At 33.3% G+C, this 20,554-nt stretch overlaps 2 protein-coding genes and 1 long non-coding RNA gene across 3 annotated transcripts; 1 reads left to right on the top strand and 2 right to left on the bottom strand.

The window, feature by feature from the left end:
• Positions 1–1,321: 1,321 nt before the first annotated feature.
• LOC141623451 (uncharacterized) lies at positions 1,322–4,985 on the bottom strand. Its single transcript, XM_074439560.1, has 2 exons — positions 4,771–4,985; positions 1,322–1,589 (listed from the first exon to the last, which is right to left on the bottom strand). Exons 1-2 carry the CDS (start codon positions 4,873–4,875, stop codon positions 1,503–1,505), a joined length of 192 nt encoding a protein of 63 aa, XP_074295661.1. The 5' UTR covers positions 4,876–4,985; the 3' UTR covers positions 1,322–1,502.
• A 1,957-nt stretch (positions 4,986–6,942) lies between these two features.
• LOC141617827 (uncharacterized) lies at positions 6,943–7,650 on the top strand. The gene has a single exon (XM_074434966.1). The coding sequence runs from the start codon at positions 6,943–6,945 to the stop codon at positions 7,648–7,650; it is 708 nt and encodes a 235-aa protein (XP_074291067.1).
• Positions 7,651–12,245: 4,595 nt separating this feature from the next.
• Positions 12,246–14,953, bottom strand: LOC141621486 (uncharacterized). The gene is made up of 3 exons (XR_012532376.1): positions 14,846–14,953; positions 14,690–14,750; positions 12,246–12,498 (listed from the first exon to the last, which is right to left on the bottom strand). It is a non-coding gene; the product is annotated as an uncharacterized LOC141621486 (long non-coding RNA).
• Positions 14,954–20,554: the final 5,601 nt, after the last annotated feature.

Here is a 20,554-nt window from a genome sequence, read left to right on the forward strand (position 1 = left end):
AAAAATTTCAATTTTAGTTATAAAAATTATGAAATTTATTAACATGTTTTATTACAAAAATTTCAATTAAAATGTCAATATTAATTATAAATTATGAAATTTGATGTAAATTTGTAAGGGTTATATAAATTTTGGAAGACAATATATTTAATATACAAAATTAATTTAAGAATAATGATAATATCCTTTAATATTATAGATATAAGTGAATTAAATTAATTTATAGATAAATAATTTAAATTAATGTCATGTAATATAAATTGATAATCCATGTCATATTAATTCGTCATGTCACATTAAAAATATGCAACATCACATTTAAATATGCCACGTCACATTAAATTTTAATCTAGGTGGCTTTTTGGATCCTACACGGCTTTGTCTAGGTGGCGTTTATTTGTCATTTTAGGGTAGCCTTTAAATTATATTTTTATAGATTTATTTTTTATAGTTAAAACTCGTTGCTTACTGATACACAACTAGAAAACGGATCAAATACCTGAGATCAGAGATACTGATAACATAATGTTTCTCGAGTAGATAGTTGACCTCATGGTAGAACTGAAAGCTTCTGTCAAAGCACTCTCATCATTTTCAGGCACTCCTTCATAAGTCATAACCATCAATCTTCACTACTGGTGCATTTACCTGAAAATTAAATAAAACAGAACAGTTTACATGATCAACTTTACACCTTTGGTCAGTGAGACTCCGTTAGAAAGATATAAAACATCTTTCAGGTTTTCGCTTAAAATTAAAGGTGTCCATTTGTCATACATGTGTCAGAAAGTGTGCATGAGCTTGCAAGATAATATGAAGAGGTCAGAGTAACTTAGGTGAATAGGTCATAACCTATGTTAATCAGAAATGAAAAGAAGTTTCGTGTTCAAGTGTTATTCACACGTACTAGCTAGATGCAAGCTTCACACTTTGGTTACCAAAGTTGCTAGAAGATGGGTAAAGCTTCACACTTTGGTTACCCACGTACTAGCTAGATGCAAGGTTTAAAAATCATTGGAGAAAAGAAATTTATTATGAGGAAGTACAATGTCTTAAACTCGTCATTTTGGCCAATAGCCCAGTCTATAATCTCTCTTGTTTATTTGATTCTAGTAAGTAATGCTCAGGTATAATGTCTCTTGTTCGGTTTGTGTGCCGATAGTGGGAATTCTTCTTTGCTTTAACTCGTCATTTTGGCTAATAGCCCAGTCTTGAAAACTTCTATTATTCAACAAGTATTTTCATGCTCATAAGTATATATATATATATATATATATATATATATAGTCTTTATAAATGTAACAACCAAACTCAAAACTCATAAGTAAATGCTGCATCGAGCATTTATAGGCTAAGGATGGTAACATTATTCCGGAGGTCATGATTACAATCTGTCACCAATTACAGCAGACATCATGACTTTCAATAAATAGATCAAAAGTCTGAGCAGGAATACTCGACAAGGAAACAACAAGATTACACGAAAGTACAAAAGAGATCAGTTATGCAAGAGAGTCACTTTGCTTGGCGTGCTGTACGAGCTCTGCCCGCATTCTCCTGACCTCCAATTCTTTCTCTTCCCGTTCTCTCTGCAAAAGTTCAAGTTTATGATTACTCAACTTAGTATGTGATGACAACTTTCGGGTAATTCTCCCTGTTTCCTTAAAAACATTATGGTTTGAATTAGCCTGAAGTCTGGAAAGAAACGAGCCGTAAACGAGGAGCAAGTTTTTATCAAGTAAAAGCCTCAAGTAAGCACCTTCCTACAGGATTAATAAGTTCTTATGTGCGCTCCGTCCAACTACCAAATAGGACAGCAAATTCCGACTAGATATGCACTAATCAAAGTTGTGATCTGGAAGCTTCAAGGGGTACTTGTCTTAAGCCCTAAAAGGCCTTAATGGTAACAGTCATAATCGTACATATACACTCCTATTGCCTGTGAACAAAAAAATGAGGAACACATTTACAAAGCCAACGTTTGTTATCATACATGTTTAAATTTTATATTCTGGAAACATGATTTATCAAGGAACGTGACCATAATACAACTTAGTACGCTACATAAACATGAACTAGAACATTTCACAGCTAAAAACAATTGCCAACATACATCAATATAACCACTAAATCTCTCAAACTTCTCGACTCAAGTCACTATCACCATTTCTACATTAAAGTGTCTTGTGTGAGAGGATCTCACGTGTGAGAGCAACTCAAATACTAATGTATTCCATATTTAATTTATTGTTAATTGATTCGCATCACATGTAAGACCATCTCATATACATTTTTGTGTTGCCCACAACTAAATTAACAAATTTAGGAAAACTTGGGGGTTATCTTTAATTTTTAATTTCAAGGCCGAGTATGCCAAAATTAATCTTAATTTTGCATCAATTATTCCAATTTTGGTCCAAAGTCTGACACTGTTAGAATTTTGTTACTGAAAAGGTCAGAGTTATGTAACTTATGTTTAATGTGATTTAATCTACTTTCTCCTAATCACGTTCTAGCCTCATGATGTCTACTAAATTCTCCAACCACAACACCCACCCTTCCCTCCATGACTCCATGACTCCACCACTCTCACCCTTTACCGAACCTAACCACATCTGCAGCATTGCACCTCCCCTTTTTCTCTCCTATTCTTCCCTTAGCCTTTCTTTGGTCTCCACTGTTTTCTTTCTCTACCGTTCCTAACCTTTTCCTGTGTCACCTACCTTCATTCACTCCAAACCCAAAAGAGACCTAAACCCAGTTTCCCTCACTCCTGCCTCCACCTTTTCCCTAACCAACCCCCATAACATCACACCCTCCACCATCCCCTTTAGTTCTCCACAGCACTACTTCTTACACGTATTCTTCTCCACAACACTTAGGGTGTGTTTGGACTTCGAATGGAGAGGTTTGGAGTGAAAGGGAGGCGAGGGAATTGGAAGGATGAGAAATTCATTGTTTAGTTAGCAAAATGAAGGTAGAGAGATTTGGAGGGGAGGGAAAATGGATCCCTCCATTTCCCTCCTACAAGGCAAACTATTTCCTGTCCAACATAGGAAAGATTTGGAGGGAAAATCACCTCCTCCATTCTCCCTCCCCTCCCTTTCCCTTCCTCCCCCTTCCCTCCTTCCCCCTCCCCTCCCTTTCCCTCCCTTTCCCTCCCTTTTTTCCTATCCAAACAAGGCCTTAGATTCTGCATTAGTTTTATTAAACAGGTTTAAAATTTCCCCCAATTGTTGAATAGGAGAGTTTCTTGATGGATTTGTGAGGGGGATTAGACTTGGACCAAACTTGGAATAAATGGTTCAAACTCAGGATTATTGTTGATGGACACAAACACGGGATTAAAAGAAGAAAATGTCTCAAACTTGAGATTATGTCAATTTTCGTCAAACGTAGATGCCTCCTGACTCCTAACAAAATGCGCGTATACATGCATTTGTCTCCATAAACATCTTATCAACAAAGGGCAGCCCAGTGCACGATGGCGTCCCCGCTAGGCGAGGGTCAGGGTGTATGTAATTGGGGCAAGCCTTCCCTTGCCATTTTGGCAAGAGGCCGCTCCAAGGACTTGAACCCGTGACCTCACGGTCACAAAGCAACACCTTAACCGGTGCGCCAAGGCTCCCCTTCCATAAACATCTTATCATCAATATTAGAAAATGCCTTTTACACACCCATTTTTGAACTCCAACATGCATATTCAGCTTGCAAAGTTGGCGATAAAGGGAATCTACGAATGGATACATTCAGTTCGGGCTTGTTTGGATACCAAAATATGAGGGAAAGGAAGGGGAGGGGGAAGGACGGAAGAGAAAGGGAGGGGAGGTGGAATGGGGTGTTGGTGTTTGGATACAATTTCCCTCCAAATCTTTCTTATTTTGGAGAGATTTTAGTTTGCCTTGGAGGAGGGAAAATGGATCCCTCCCAAAACCCTCCCCCTTATTTATTATCCAAACAAGGGATTTTAAATCCCCTACTCTCAATCCCTTTCCTTTCCCTCCAAATCCCGCCATCCAAACAAGCCGTTAGGGTGTGTTTCGATGGAGGGAAAGGGAAGGGAGGGATTTGAAGGGATGAGAAATCCATTGTTTGGTTAGCAAAAATGGGGGTGGAGGAATTTGGAGGGGAAGGAAAATGGATCCTTCCATTTCCTTCCTCCAAGGCAAATTATTTCCCCTCCAACAAAGGAATGATTTGTAGGGAAAACTGAAAAGCATCTCATCCATTCTCCCTCCCCTCCGTTTCTCTCATTCTTTAGTATCCAAACAAGGCCTTAGATTTCTACTATCATATACTCCGTAGCTTATTTTCTCCCATCATTGAGCTCGATAAGAAGACAATTTGTAGTAGATAACAAGTATTATCAAGGGAAATATTGAATTTCCCATTATATATGCAAGTATAATCACAAGGGATTACAATTTGAAGTTTGTAGCAACATCTCTTACAAATCTTGTTGGCTTATTTGAAACACCGAATCGAGAAGTAAATGAGGGGAAGGAGATGTAATTACTATAAAATGTTAAATGAATATGAGTGATGAGGCAGCAAAATTCAGAATAAATGTGATCTGATAAATCAAGTTAAATGTAAGAAACTCCCCTAAAATGATCCACCAATTAAATATGCATAATAAAGGGTAAAAAGATGAAATCCTAATCCAAATTATATTTCTATAATTTCTTGGAAAACATGGGAATAGAGTAGAAATGGAATCCGAAAACACAGAGAAAATAGAATTAGGGTAAAAAGGTAAAAAGAAGGGACCTTTTCGTCTTGGTGAAGAGCGATCCAAACATGAACTTTGTCCATAGAGTGCCAGAATGCGAAGGCACCCAATGACATTCCCAAAAATGTTCCCATTTTCACCATTTTTCTTTATTTCTTCTTCTTCTTCTCTTCTTCTTCTTCTTCTTCTTCCCGTCTCCTCCTGTTTTAGATGTGATACAACAACATACAGGTAGAAAAGGCGAGTGATTTTGCAACTCAATTTTGGGCTTAATCCATATTGGGCTATTGGCCTATCACTAGTACTAAACCTGTCCAAAGATGATCCGCCCGAAAATAATCCGGAAAATACGCGCTCTTTTCACCACTAACCCAAAAATGACTTAACCCTATAATATCCTAAATATTTAGGGTCAATACTCAATACTCGTGGACCTTAGGTAAATCAATTAATCAATACTATATATTAAATCCAGAAACCAAGGGATTTCAATGTAATTAAAGAAAGTTATACAAATTAATCATACTATATAGTTTTAAATCAATAGCACCGTGTGATGGACTCGATTAAGGGATCTCAGTGCAAATATTATATAGTTTGAGTTAAAATTAAATTATATAGAAGCTTGTTAATTTTCCTAAATATGGTCAATTTCCTTAAAATAAAATAATTAATTAAGATGGTCAATTTCCTTAAAATAAAATAATTAATTAAGATGGTCAATTTCAAGGAGACTAAAAGAAAGAAGATGCCCGGTAATTTTCCTAAATATTTATAGAAGACTAGAAGATGGTCAATTTCCTTAAAATAAAATAATTAATTAGTATAAACATGCACACTTATGGTATTAATTATTATCATCATAAAATTATATATTAAATTTAAAATCTATGCAATTTTATTAAACTTTATAGTTTATTAGATGTATAGAGATGTTAATTATTTAACATACAAAAATATAATAAATAGGTTATAAATAATTCAAGTTAGATTCCATAATATATAATATTGCATAATTCTTTCGAGTTGATTTAATGCATATATGTAATATATTTATATAAATATAGAATTCTCTTAAAAGTGCATGCCTAAGTAGTAAAAGTAATTTCGTCAGTAAAGAAAAGAATTATAGTAGTAACATTGGATATAGTTATATGATAGTAATCACTCATTTGAATAGTAAAAGTAACAATATTATCAACGAAATTAGTGAGAGTGGTAGAAACAACAACGAGAGTAGTGAAATAATCAATATTAATGCGGCAATAGTGAAAGTAACAATAATTACGGCGGGAGTAGTGAAATTATCAATATTAATGCGGCAGTAGTGACAGTAAAAATAATTATGGCGGAGTAGTGAAAGTAACAATGATTACGGGCAAGTAGTGAAATGTTATTACTATTATTTCATTAATAACAGTAAAATAATACTCTCAGTCTTAATGGGGATAACTTTGGCTTCTTTCCTGGGAAGAGAGGTCTGAGGCAAGGTGACCCAATGTCCCCACTACTCTTCACTTTGTGCATGGAATATTTAACAAGAATACTTTGATGTGCATCGAGAAGTTGCCATTTCATTTTCACCCCTTTGCAAACCCATGAAACTTACTCATCGATGTTTGTCGATGATTTACTTTTATTCAGTAAAGGGAATGCACAGTCTATCATGGTATTCCGAGGGCATATGAATCCTTTTCGAGCTTCAGGACTTAAGATGAACCCACGTAAGTCCCGTGCTTATTTCAATGGTGTTCCCTCTGGTTTAAAAAAGGATATTTTGTCTGTTTCTGGCATCAAAGAAGGCTCATTGCCTTTTAAATACTTAGGTGTCCCTATTACAGCAGGTAGGCTAAAAAAGAGTGAATGTGGGGTCCTCATTGATAAAATAGTTGAGAGGATCAGGTGTCTTGGAGCTAAGAAACTTTCTTTTGCAGGGAGGCTTGTCCTTGTTAAAGCAGTGCTTTCTACCATGTCTAGTTACTGGGCCTCTTTATTTGTGTTGCCTAAAGGTGTCATAAATAGAGTAGATGCCATTTGCAGGAATTTTTTGTGGGAAGGGAGTACTAAACATAATAAAGCTCCTTTACTTGCTTGGTACAAGGTCTGTGTTCCTCAGAAGGAAGGGGGCTTGGTCTTAGAGTGAGTTCTATTTGGAATATAGCTACTATTGGCAAGCTGGTATGGTGGCTGTCAGTGAAGCCTGATAAGCTATGGGTCCAGTGGGTGCATCATGTGTATTTAAAGGACAGTCCTGGCAATCCTATAATCCATTCTCTGATACCAGCTGGCATTGGAAGAAAGTTTGTCATGTTAGAGATACTATCAAGGAAGGGTTTTCTGATGGAGTTTGGAGTATAGGTGTTGGTGACTATTTTGTGAAGTCTTGCTATTCTTGGTTGAGAGAGAAAAGGCTAGTGGTAGACTGGCACAGATCTGTTTGGAATGTTGTTTCTCCTCCTAAGCATTGCTTCATTGCCTGGCTTATTGCTAGTCACGCTTTAATGCTGAAGGAGAAATTGGCTAAGCTGCAGATCTCTACTGATGATACGTGTTGTATTTGTGCTCTTGCTATTGAGAGTCATGCCCATCTGTTTCAAGAGTGCACCTACATTCAAAATATTTATAGTTCCCTGGCTTTGAAGCTAGGTACTCGTCTAGATGCTACTAATCAGTTGCAGTATATCAGAAAGAAGAGATGGAGCAGGCTGAGGAAACAGGTGACAACTGCTATTCTTTTGGCAGCTTGGTACCTGATTTGGAACCAGCGTAATGAAGCTAGGCTATTCTCTAAGGTTTCACGACCTGAATTAATAACTGAGCATGTTTGGCGTGCTATCCACACTAGGATTAGAGTTTTGAGTCCTAAGCTTATCACTGATAATGATAAGCTTTGGTTGTCTAGGGTGCATTTGATGTAATATTAGCACTAAAATTGTGTTCACTGAATAACGTGTAATGCGGACTTTTTGATCATTAATGAGAATTCTTACATTTTAGGAAAAAAAACAGTAAAATATTAATAGCGGGAGTAGTGAATTTGTCTCAAAATTTATTTTATCGTAATTTTAGGATATGTTCTAAAAAATATATTAATGATAAATTTATGGGTTATGCAACTTTAAGTAATTTTATTTAATGAAAAAAAAATGATAAGTAGAGGTAGCCCGGGCGAAGCCGGGTACCAATACTAGTACTATATATTAATTCCAGAAACCAAGGGACTTCAATGTAATTAAATAAATCTATACAAATTAATTATACTATATATTTTTAAATCAATAGCACTGTGCGATGGACCTGAACAAGGAATTTCAATGTAAATATTATATAGTTTTGGTTGAAATATAAATTTAGAGAACACCGGAATATGGGTGATTTTCCTTAAAATAAACATGTCCCACTTATGATATTAATTACTATAAATATGATAATTAATTTAACATAAACAAATATAATATAAGTATATTATATTTTGGAAACTATTAAAAAGTAAATAAAACAAGCTAGACATCCAAAAAATATAATATTCCATAAATATTTCGACTTAATTAATTTAGTGCATATATGTAAATCACTCATTGTATACTTAAAAAGTAAAAGTAATTATGTTAGCAGTGAAAAGAATTGTAGTAACATTGTATATAGTAATATGATAGTAATCACTCATTTGAATAGTCAAAGTAACAATATTAGCAGCGAGCGGGAATAGTGAAAGTAACAGAAATAACAACGGGAGTAGTGAAATTATCAATATTAATGTACAAGTAGTGAAAGTAAGAATAATTACGACGGGAATAGTGAAAGTAAAAGTAATAATAAAAAATGTAATAAAAGTTAACAATTCTAAGAACAAAAGGAAGTATATATGAAAAATTAGCAAGTAATCGATTTAAGTAAAATATTAATAGCGGGAGTAGTGACTTTGTCTCATAATTTATTTCATTGTAATTTTAAGATATACTCCGTATCATAAAAAAATATATTAATGATAAATGTATGAGTTATACAACTTTAAAGTAGTTTTATTTAATTGAAAATATATTTTAATGCTAAATAGAGGTAGCCCAGGCGAAGTCGGGCACCCATACTAGTTTATTAAAAGGGTAAATCAATACTACTCCATATTAAATCCAGAAACCAAGGAATTTCAACGTAATTAAAAAAAGTTATACAAATTAATTATACTATATAGTTTTAAATCAATAGCACCGTGTGATGGACCCGATTAAGGGATCTCGATACAAATATTATATAGTTTGGGTTAAAATTAAATTATATAGAAGCTTGGCAATTTTCCTAAACATTTGTAAGAGACTAAAACATGGTCAATTTTCTTAAAATAATATAATTAATTAAGATGGTCAATTTATTTAAAATAAAATAATTAATTAAGATGGTCAATTTCAAGGAGACTAAAAGAAATAAGATGCTTGGTAATTTTCCTAAATATTTATACAAGACTAGAAGATGGTCAATTTCCTTAAAATAAAGTAATTAATTAGTATAAACATGTACATTTATGGTATTAATTATTATCATCATAAAATTATATATTAAATTTAAATCCATGCAATCTTATTAAACTTTATAGTTTATTAGATGTATAGAGATGTTAATTATTTAACATACAAAAATATAATAAGTAGGTTATAAATAATTCAAGCTAGATTCCATAATATATAATATTGCATAATTCTTTAGATTTGATTTAATGCATATATGTAATCAATACTATATATTAATTGCAGAAACCAAGGGACTTCAATGTAATTAAAGAAACCTATACAAATTAATTATACTATATAGTTTTAAATCGATAGCACCATATGATGGACCTGATAAAGGGACATCAATGTAAATATTATATAGTTTTGGTTAAAAGTATAATATAAAGATGCCTTGATAAGAATATTTATAGAAATTACATTAAATTAAAGTAATTAAATTTAGAAAACACAAGAATATAGTGATTTTCCTTAAAATTAACATGCTCCACTTATGGAATTAATTAGTATCATCATAGAATTATACATTAAATTAAATGTAGTAAAAGAAATAGTAGCAGCAACGAGATTAATAAAATTTAACGGTATTAATGTGGGAGTAGTGACAGTTATAATAATGATAGTGAGAGTAGTGAAAGTAACTACGAATGTAGTGAAAGTAACAGTGGTAACAATGAGAAAAAGTATGAACAATTAAATAACCAGTCCTCAAAGAAATATTTTATTTATTTAAATATAGGCCGGATAAAATTAACGGGAATAATGAATTTAACAGAAAAAAATAGAGGAATTAGTAAAAGAAAGAACAGTAACCACGAGAGTAGTGAACGTAATGATATTAAGAAAGAATATCGTGAAAGTAACAATATTAATAACGGGGTAGTGAACGTGTCTCATAATTTGAAAATAAATTTTATATTTCGTCATAATTACAAGATATGCCGTAGAAAAATATACTACAAATAGTAAACGTGTGAGTTAGACAACTCCAACATAGTTTATTTCATTGAAAATAAAATTTAACGGTAAATAGAGGTAGCCCGCGCTAAGCCGGGCACCAAACCTAGTATATTTATATAAATATATAATCCTCTTTAAATTGCATGCCTAAGTAGTAAAAGTAATTTTGTCAGTAAAGAAAAAAATTGTAGTAACATTGGATATAGTTATATGATAGTAATCACTCATTTGAATAGTAAAAGTAACAATATTATCAGCGAGATTAGTGAAAGTGGCAGAAATAACAACGGGAGTAGTGAAATAATCAATATTAATGCGGCAGTAGTGAAAATAACAATAATTAAGGCGGGAGTAGTGAAATTATCAATATTAATGCGGCAGTAGTGACAGTAACAATAATTACGGCGGGAGTAGTGAAAGTAACAATGATTACGGGCAAGTAGTGAAATGTTATTACTATTGTTTCATTAATAAGAGTAAAATATTAATAGCGGGAGTAGTGAATTTGTCTCAAAATTTATTTCATCGTAATTTTAGGATATATCATAGAAAAATATATTAATGATAAATTTATGCATTATGCAACTTTAAGTAATTTTATTTAATGAAAAACTAAATTTAATGGAAAGTAGAGGTAGCCCGGGCGAAGCTGGGCACCAATACTAGTTAGAAATTATTCTCTTATACATACCAGTTTTCTAAAATAACTCCCTTTTATAATTTTTTTTAATTACTTCCTTAAGATGCATTTTTATAAAAAATTACTTCAAACTCCAACTTAAGTCACTTATTCCGTCTGTTTATGCATTTATTACATTTGTGCCTTAGCCAATTTATACTTTGAAAGGTATAACAATGAATAATAAGTTCAAAAACAGACGGAATAAGTCAACTAATTTGGAATTTTTAAGCAATATTTTGGTAAAAGTGCATCTTAAGAGAGTAATTTTAAACATAAATTATGAAAGAGAGTTATTTTAGAAAACTGATATGTAAAAGGGAGTAATTGTTAATTGACTCTTATTAAAAATTTGAATTTCAAGCAAATAAAACTAATAAAATTAATCTAAACTTTTAATTTTTGAAATAAAATATGCTTCTATTGTTTTAAAACATAATTTTACCACGTGACTAATTACTCAAATCGTCACCCTATTTTAATCTACTCACTACTTATCACATGCGTGTAGCAATTAATCAATCCAATATTTCGTATAGCGCGGTGACTTTTAATTTATTTTAAAAAACGTTTATTCTTAATAATATCATAAATTAAACATATGATTATAAAAATTTAGAATAATTATATATTTAGGGATGCGGTAGGTAATTTTATTCAGCATTCTACTTCTCTTGCAAGGGTTGTACGTCTATGAGAGCCAAACTTCTAGCCCTTTGCTATGGGTTAGAAAGAGCAAGGACCCTTCGTGTCGAAATGTTAGTTTTTTCATATAAAACAAGGAAATGTATAATAAGACAAGGAAATGTAAATGTAAATAAATAATCAATTTACCATTAAGGTAAATTGTTTGTAGTAATCATGTATGTTAGGTATAAACACTACATAGGTGCTAAGTGTAAGATAAATAAGTTAGCAAAGTGTCTTAGGTGTAGTGCAAGGTGTAACACCAAGGTGTGCCAAGTGTGTGTGGCATGCTTATCATGTAACCTCCCTTGAGTAGTATAAATAGAGTGGCTTGTGAGCTTACAAACACAAGCTAGTTGAAATCAAAAAACCACTTCACATAAAAATCTTCTTTACTCTTTGTTCCTAATATAAGTTCTAACTTCTTGTTCTACTCTTTATTCTTAATATTACAACTTCGATCCTATTCAACCTCCTTTGTGGTTGTACTTACTATGTGTTCGTAAACGGGAATAAGAAAAGGAAATGTAAAATAAGACAAGGAAATATAAATGTAAATAAATAATCAATTTACCATTAAGGTAAATTGTTTGTAGTAATCATGGAGGGGGAATAAGACAAGGAAATGTAGAATAAGACAAGGAAATGTATGTGACATCCCGCGATAAGGCGGAAAATATAAGTGATAAATTATAGCGGAAATTTGAGATTTTAAAAACTTTTTGTTATAAGTTAAGGATTAACACGCGGGTGCCAAAAACGAAATGAAACAAAAACAATAATAGACAAATTTAGGTTATTACAACCCAAGGCTAGAAGGCGGGATAAAGATATCCCATGATAAACATATAAGGGTTTTCTAATCTAGCAACTAAGGTCCAAGGGTTTAGTTCTCGCTAGCCCACACGTCTTCCCCACGTAAGCATCTTCACAACCTGTCATTTATGTAAACATGAACGCCACAGTCAGTGGGAAGTAACTCAAGGTTCTCCCAGCCACAATATGTCGAAATGCAAGTAAACAACCACTTAATAAAAACATATGAATCATGCATCACATGTGAACAATGAAGATCAAGGAGATATAATGAAAATCATGATGAGATAGGCATAATGCTTCCTTAATGAAATAGGCATGATACAATAGGATAAACATGCAATCAAGGGCATAGAACAACCAAGTCGACCAACTCATAGACATATACTTAGTATGAACTCACAAGACAACCATTTAGACTCCAACCTCTTGGTAGGACGACGATCATAATACGGTCCTAGTCTAAACCTGGATCCAGACTCTCGGGATGGACGTCGCCCGATTCGACAAACGATATACCAATCGTATCCAAGACTCGAAACATGGCATACACTCGTAACCAAAGGTCGAGTAACCTCTAATCGGAAACATGGCACACACCCGTAACCAAAGGTCCGAAGAAAGGCGGAAGGATATCCTAATTCGGAAACATGGCACACACTCGTAACCAAAGGTCCGAAAGAGGAAAGATAACCCAATCCGGAAACATGGCACACACTCGTAACCAAAGGTCTGAAAGGGTTAAATAAGGAATGTCAAGTAGTCACACAATGTAAAACGTCACACTTGAGTCACAATAAGAATAAGAATGATAATGCAAACATCATATGACACGGGATCATAAATGTCACATTCATACTCATGGCTTGTCACCATAAGTACGGATGGGAACATTAATCCCAACGATCATATCGCAACTAGAGGGCTTATAGCTCACCCCTAGTATCCGATAGGACCGAGACTTTCACAACAGAACAATACAAGGCATTATCAAGAATGTGACTCTTACAAGTACTTATAATAAATATCTCATACTTGTATTATATTAATGAATATTCCATTTTATAATTTAACATGCCGGTTAAATAAAATATAATGAGTGATAATGCATAATTTACGTTATGTGAAATATACGGGATAAAATGTGACCAAGTCCAAGTGACCCATTTATGAGTCCAATAAATAAACCATATGAAATCCAATGAATGGACTAGAATAAGCCCAATTTGCCAAATTACTAAATAACAAGACTAGTACATGAGCATATTTGAGACGGTAAATTAAGTAATTAAATAACGGAATCCTATAATTATAAGTCATTAAAGGGAGATATAAAAATGGATGGTATTTAACGAGTCATGTAATAAAACCCCAAGTCGGAAATTTAAATATTTCCAAGCATACGAAATGGCGCCAACACCACGGACTCGACACGACTCAAGATTAATTTGGGCAACCCCATTCACGGCCCGACAACCAGCCAAACGCAACCCCATAACCAGCCACAAACACAACCCATAGCCCTCGCCAAAACGGCCCTTACGACCCACCTAAGCAACCACTCAGCTATTTCCACCACCACACCACATAGGCAGCCGAGTGCAGCCCCAAAACCGCGACTACAGTCCATAAATTCTACCACCAAACATGATGAAAACAGTCCCGAGCTACAAAAATACCCCCATGATGGCAGCTCTTGTCCCTAGCCAAAACAGAGTACCAATCGTCCCATATAACTCTATTTTCCCGCATAAAAAAAAGTCCTATGCCGAGTGATATTAAGACAACGCTTGAGACAAAAATTAAGACGGAAATACTCACGTATGAAGCAAGCTCAAAACAGACTCGAGGGATCACAAAACCGTTCCAACTCCAACCCAACTAATCCTCATTACCACTGTCCCAAAGCAGTCCTAAGGCTGCGTAAAACCGTTCCAAACAGAGGGAAAATACGCCTCAATTTACTCCATCCTATGCATAAAGCGGACCAAGGTCGAGCTAAACTAAGACCCCATTTGTGACGGGTTTAAGATGAAAGTTCCCAAGTAATAAGCAACTCAAAATCAGTCTAAAACTGAACTCAAGCAGCCACTTTCACCAGTCCAAGTGAGCCCTAAACCGAGCTCAAGCGAACAGGGCTCAAGACAGAATTTCAGATTCAAAACAACCCATTTCAGACATTAATTTAAGACGAAAGTTCCCATACAAGAAAGAAAAAGAGTAAGGGGTCAAATTTTATCACTCAAGGGCATAAACAACAACATATAAGACGGAAATTCCGACATATGTCGAGTAACCTATCACCGTTACCTTATCTCCTCGAATTCCCAAGTAAAAACGTCCAAGGCACAAGCTTTACTTCAGTCTTCAACTAGAAATGAGGAAAAACGAGTAACATGGGTCACAAAACCGAGTTTGTCACAAATTGTCCATTTCGAAAATTCAACAAAGTTAAGACTTTCTTACCTAGAAATGAGGAGGAAGAAGAGAGGAAGAGAATGGAGTAAGAATTATGAAGTTTGTTTGAGAAATGGAGAAGGGATCTGGGTTTGAATGGGGACGGAAATGGTGGCTGTGTATTTCGTTGTTGCTGTTGCGTGTTGCTATTGTTTTTCAGAAAAGAAGAAGAAGAAAAGAGGAAGGACGCAGGGTGTGGGGTTGGGGATGCATAAAGTAACATCAACCACAATAATATAGTAATAATAATAATAATACTAATAATATATAAACATATATAAAAGAGATATTTTAGGGGTAGAGTGTAAGAGGGTAGGTGAGCGCGTTGTCGAGTTCTGGTTGGTCCGGGTTAAAGCAGGTACAAAGTGAAATGTGACGGTCTATAGCTAGACGGATGTTGAGACGGGAATTATTATTATTACTGTCACTATTATTATCTGACAAAAAATGTGTATAGATTTATTCTTATATAAATTATACCTCCAAAATATAATTTAATAATACATATTTTTATAAAAATGAGCTTTTATATAATGCGTTTATGAAAATCGTGTTTGACATAAAATTAATTAAATAGAATAATTCAAAAATATATAATAAAGGGATTAAACGGATTAATAAATTTTAGATGTCAAAATGGGAAATTCACGGGTGTTACAATGTAAATGTAAATAAACAAACAATTTACCTTAATGGTAAATTGATTATTTATTTACATTTACATTTCCTTGTCTTATTCCCCCTCATAATATCCTCTACATTAACTTGGTCGGAGAATACTAGCTTGTCAGAAACGGTTTTCGTCCATTGGTACAACCTCAAAACCCCTCAAAAACTCGAAGTGGAAACCAGCACACGGTACGGGGGAGCCGGTGCACAACTAACCACTCTTCAAGCCCAACGGGCATTTTAGTGAGGGAGCGTAATAGGAATATTTATAATAGTTGAGCCTCAACCATCACCTTAAGGTTTTGGTTGAGTTGGTTCATCTATCATGGTATCAGAGCCAGTGTGACTGTAGGTCACGGGTTCAAATCCTGGCAACCTCAAAACTCCTCAAAAACTCGAAGTGGAAAACCAAGCACACGGTACGGGGGAGTCGATGCACAACTAACCACTCTTCAAGCCCAACTGGCATTTGAGTGAGGGAGCGTAATAGGAATATTTATAATAGCTGAGCCTTAACCATCACCTTAAGGTTTTGGTTGAAATGGTTCATCTATCAGGTACAATATTGTAATGATCTAAAAAAAAGAGCAATGGACGACTAAGATCAGACATATATATAGATAAACTCACCGAGTCAGTGACTGGCTTGCAAAGCGTGTGTCCAATCATTTACGAGCTTACCGTTCTTGGTTCTCCATCTTCAAAACTTTTCATAATTATTAGGCAAGACATCCTTGGGGTGGTTACCCAACATGTGTATAGCTAGCTAATTTTCTTTATTTGTCGAGATTTGCCCCTTTATTATACAAAAAAAAAACGCATTACTCTATTGAATTTTTTCACCAATTCATTACAAAATTAAAATAAATAACTCAAATTAAATAGGCAGAGTAAAAAGATTAGTTATTTAATAATTAAAACTAGTTTTTGTATCCGTGAAAAATCACGGGTGCGTTTGAGTTATTTGTGCAAGTGTGCAAAAGAGTAAAAGACAATCTAGTACAATCTACAAAATTTGTTAATCAATATGCTAAGGGTTAGAATATAACATATAACAATGTCACCACTTATCATAAATTTATACTACCATTTGATATTGCACATACACCATAATTATTAAAAAATAAAAAAGGAAAACCTGATATATATGAAGGAGTATACAAACCAAAAGAAAAGTGTAAAAAAGATTCAAAACCACTATTTTACAATTTCATGTACTTTTGTTGATATGTGAGTATGTCATTCTCCTGCAATTTGAATAAAATCATAAAAACAATAACTAAATAAGATTCAAACAATTAGTTCAAAACAATATAGGATAAAAACCGAATTATTCATTTAGTTCTATATGTATACTTTACCTACTAACACTAACTTTTTGAATAAAAAATGAAAATTAAGATTGTTATGATAGTTATATAAGAGTATTTTTGTAATCAATTCTTGCATTGATTTCAACCATTTATTTGAGGGAAGAAGAAAACTTTTGTTAATGAAAGGGAAGATAAAAAGTTACTACTATAATAATAACATAAATCAAAGTACAATAATGGTGAGGGAAAATAATAAAGGTCATTCCATTAAATAAAAGAATATAGGTTAAATAAATAGGATAGATAGATAACCAAAGTTATGAGAGGAAAATAAAAAGTTTTAATTAATCTTTTTTTTTGTGTGATTTTTTTTTTTGGTACTAATAAGCATGTGACATGTTGCGTGGATAGATAGATGCTGATCATATGTGTATTTAACTGCAAGGATAAGTATGACTTAGCCTTGTGAGGTGTACCACCTATTATTCGGAGAATAATAAGAGATTAGCTCAATCAATTGATTTTAGCATTTAGTATCTTTTGTTATTTATTTATTAGTTTTATTTAATTTTTATTTATGAGGACATTTATAGATATCTAATGTTTGTAATTTGTAAAAAAAGAATAAAAATGAACTCACTTGTAGAAGTGTCACATAGGATTTCGAATTATAATAGATTGTCATGTAACTCTTTAATACTAACCTTTTATATTATTTATAGATAGATAGATTTATAGATTATATATATATATATATATATATATATATATATATATATATATATATATATATATATATATATATATATATATATATATATATATATATAGTTAGATATCTACCTCAATTTAGGCATCATCTTTCTAGCAAATTAAATAGCATTGTTCATAGAAACGACAAAAACAAAATAATGTTGGAACAAATTGAAGTTGATATATTCATTTGAATTCGAATTAAATTAAGATAAATATAATCTTATATGTGCCCATCTTTCAGTAAAATAGGTAAAATTGAATAAATATGTGAATATTTAATTTTTAATTGTTTTTACATGATCCAACCGTATAAAAAGAAAACCAGTAAACAAATTTTTCTCTTAAAAGCAGGGACGCATATAAGATAAAAACTTCAAACTAAATCATATATAAGATTTTATTAGATAAATATAGGATCGCATTTTCACTTTCACTTTTATTTGATAAATTTTTTTTTCTAAAAGTTCTCATTCAAATTTTAAATGGGTTCAGTATAACGGTCCGGATAGAGGATTCATGGTGTATGATAATACTTTTTCCATTTATTAACGTAACTCTTTAATTACATGAGTTATAAGACGTAAATATATTAAAAATAGTTATAACCTTTATTCGACACTAAATACCTAAAATAAATTGCTTCAAGATGTATTTATTGGGCTTGGCCCATGCGATACAATCATATAGTAATACTCCAAAGTTTTACTCAAAATTTTTGCCCTCACAACTCACAAGTGTCATAGTTCCATCTTTTTAATCCCTCTCATTCTCATATCTCCCAGGCCTTCTTCAACCTCCTCATTCACAATGTTACTTTTATAATTAAAATTTTAGATTGCCTTTCTTAACCTTAAACCCTTCAAACACTAAACTTTGATCTTCTTTTTATTACTATACTTCTAAAAAACCGCAGAGTTGGTGATGCTGGTAATAAGGAGGGGCGGAGGGCAGATAAAAGCTGTTGGCAGCATCGGATTATGGTAGTTGCCGAAGATACCATCTATTATAGAAGATGATGTTGCTAAGTAGCTATTATAACAGTGGTGTAAGTTGAGGTAGCGGTAGATTCATTGTTATAGTTGTAGTGTTATAGGGATTTTAGTACAGATATGCAATCCAAAGTGAAAGGTTAGGGGAGATAATAATTACATAGTAAATGACTAAATGAGTAATGGATTTTTAAGTGTATAGGGAGCGGGGAGGGAAAAGTAGCAGATTTAAGTGCATAGGAAATAGGGATGAAAGGATAATGACTATTACGCCCCTTAATTTTCCATTGTGTGTTTAAATTATGCAAGTTAATTGACCATTTTACCCAATTAATGAGAGATCCCTAAACTTAGTTTTCTGAATTCTTATGCTGCCACATCAGCATTGTAAGGGTCTTCTTTATATATATATATATATATATATATATATATATATATATATATATATATATATATATATATATATATATATATATAATGATGATTGTATAGATATAATGCCTTTCAAAAAATATAATGTCTAAATAAAAAAGTGCTAGGTATTAATCTTAGTCAGTGGCAGAACCTCTCCTAAAATGACTACAACCATAAGATTAATAATTTTGTAATAAAAATTAAAAATAAAACTATTAAAAATAAAGAAATTAAGTAAAGGTAGTTTTTTTTATATATAAAGTGACTTAATGAAAGACTGTTTTTCACAAAACTCCATTGTTAAATGTGTAACACCCGGATATTTTGGGACCCGCAAAAGAACCTTGGGATGCGTGATAATACCTTATGCTAGACGAGAGGCCACTCGGGAGTGAGTTATGACTATAAAGTGGACCGAGTATAACCTATACTAGACTTAGTGGAGTTGTTATAATGTCCGCCTATAGAAGGGTCTTCTTAAAACTGTCATAACTTGAGATCTAGACATGGTATTGATGTGATTCTAATTGGAGGTGATAGCTTGTTCTCTTACGATTCCAACAATAGGTCACATGCCCAAAATGACTAAGAAACGAGTGACATAAGACTGTTTTACGAAAGTTGGTCATTGCTGACAACTGCGTTGTACTCGACCGAGTGGTAGTCCACTCGATCGAATGTTCTACTACTCGATCGAGTGGGCTTTGGTTCTGATGGCCTGGCTTCTGGAAACTCGTCACTTGACCGAGTGGAGCGTCACTCGACCGAGTGACCTGTCGCTGTCACTAAAAACGCGTGTGAGCCTTATCCTTTTAACACTCACTTTTCGAATTTCTCTCGTAATTCTTCTCCTCACCTTATCCTCATATTCTCTCTAAAACTCACAAAAAACATACTACACTTTATCCTCTAGATTTAGTCCATGCTTTGGGGGATTTGCTCTCAAATCCTTGCTCTTGCTCATCCTTTGACACTTGTAAGTTATACTCATATTTTTCCTTTGATTCTTTTATTAGTAAACTCTAACCTTGCTAGTAGTTGTATTATGAGATTTTGATTAGGGTTTGATTAATTAAGTGGAGTAATTAGAGAGTAATTAGTTGTTGTAGAATGCCTTGTGATAGTTATTATGTAATTTATGTAGGATGATGATAGGTTTATCGTGTACCTATGCAAAGATAATTACCCTAGACACAAATTAATGTAGCAATAGGGGTCGAATACAAGGAGACGGGAATTGCATTGTGAAATGCTATGGAGAGATTTCTATCAAGATCGATTTTGTTTTGGGTTTGTTTGTTGTTTGGTTGATGGCTAACTATTATAAAAATATAAACTATATGATAAAAGGGAGTCTAGGGGAGTCGGGTCGCACATGCAAAGGTAAATATACGATCATGTTAAACTCGATAATGATAACATTGTCAATTGTTTAGGCTTAGAGATACCCACCTTACGGTATTAGTGTCAACCATAGACCGGGTCCTAGAGAAACTCTCGTCCATGACTAGGTCGTCCTACTACACATGCTTAGTCTAATTTAATTTCATGCCTCTCGACTTTTAGAACGAATGAAC

The sequence above is a fragment of the Silene latifolia genome, chromosome X (assembly GCF_048544455.1).
Source record: "Silene latifolia isolate original U9 population chromosome X, ASM4854445v1, whole genome shotgun sequence".
NCBI lineage: Eukaryota > Viridiplantae > Streptophyta > Magnoliopsida > Caryophyllales > Caryophyllaceae > Silene > Silene latifolia.

What these genes read in the sequence shown, in the direction of transcription:
- LOC141617827 (XM_074434966.1), top strand. Translation starts at nt 6,943, where the DNA reads ATGGGTCCAGTGGGTGCATCATGTGTATTTAAAGGACAGTCCTGGCAA.
- LOC141623451 (XM_074439560.1), bottom strand. Translation starts at nt 4,875, where the DNA reads ATGGTGAAAATGGGAACATTTTTGGGAATGTCATTGGGTGCCTTCGCA. An exon ending in CTCTTCACCAAGACGAAAAG is followed by an intron (nt 1,590 to 4,770) that starts GTCCCTTCTTTT and finishes GAACTTTTGCAG; the next exon opens with AGAGAACGGGAAGAGAAAGA.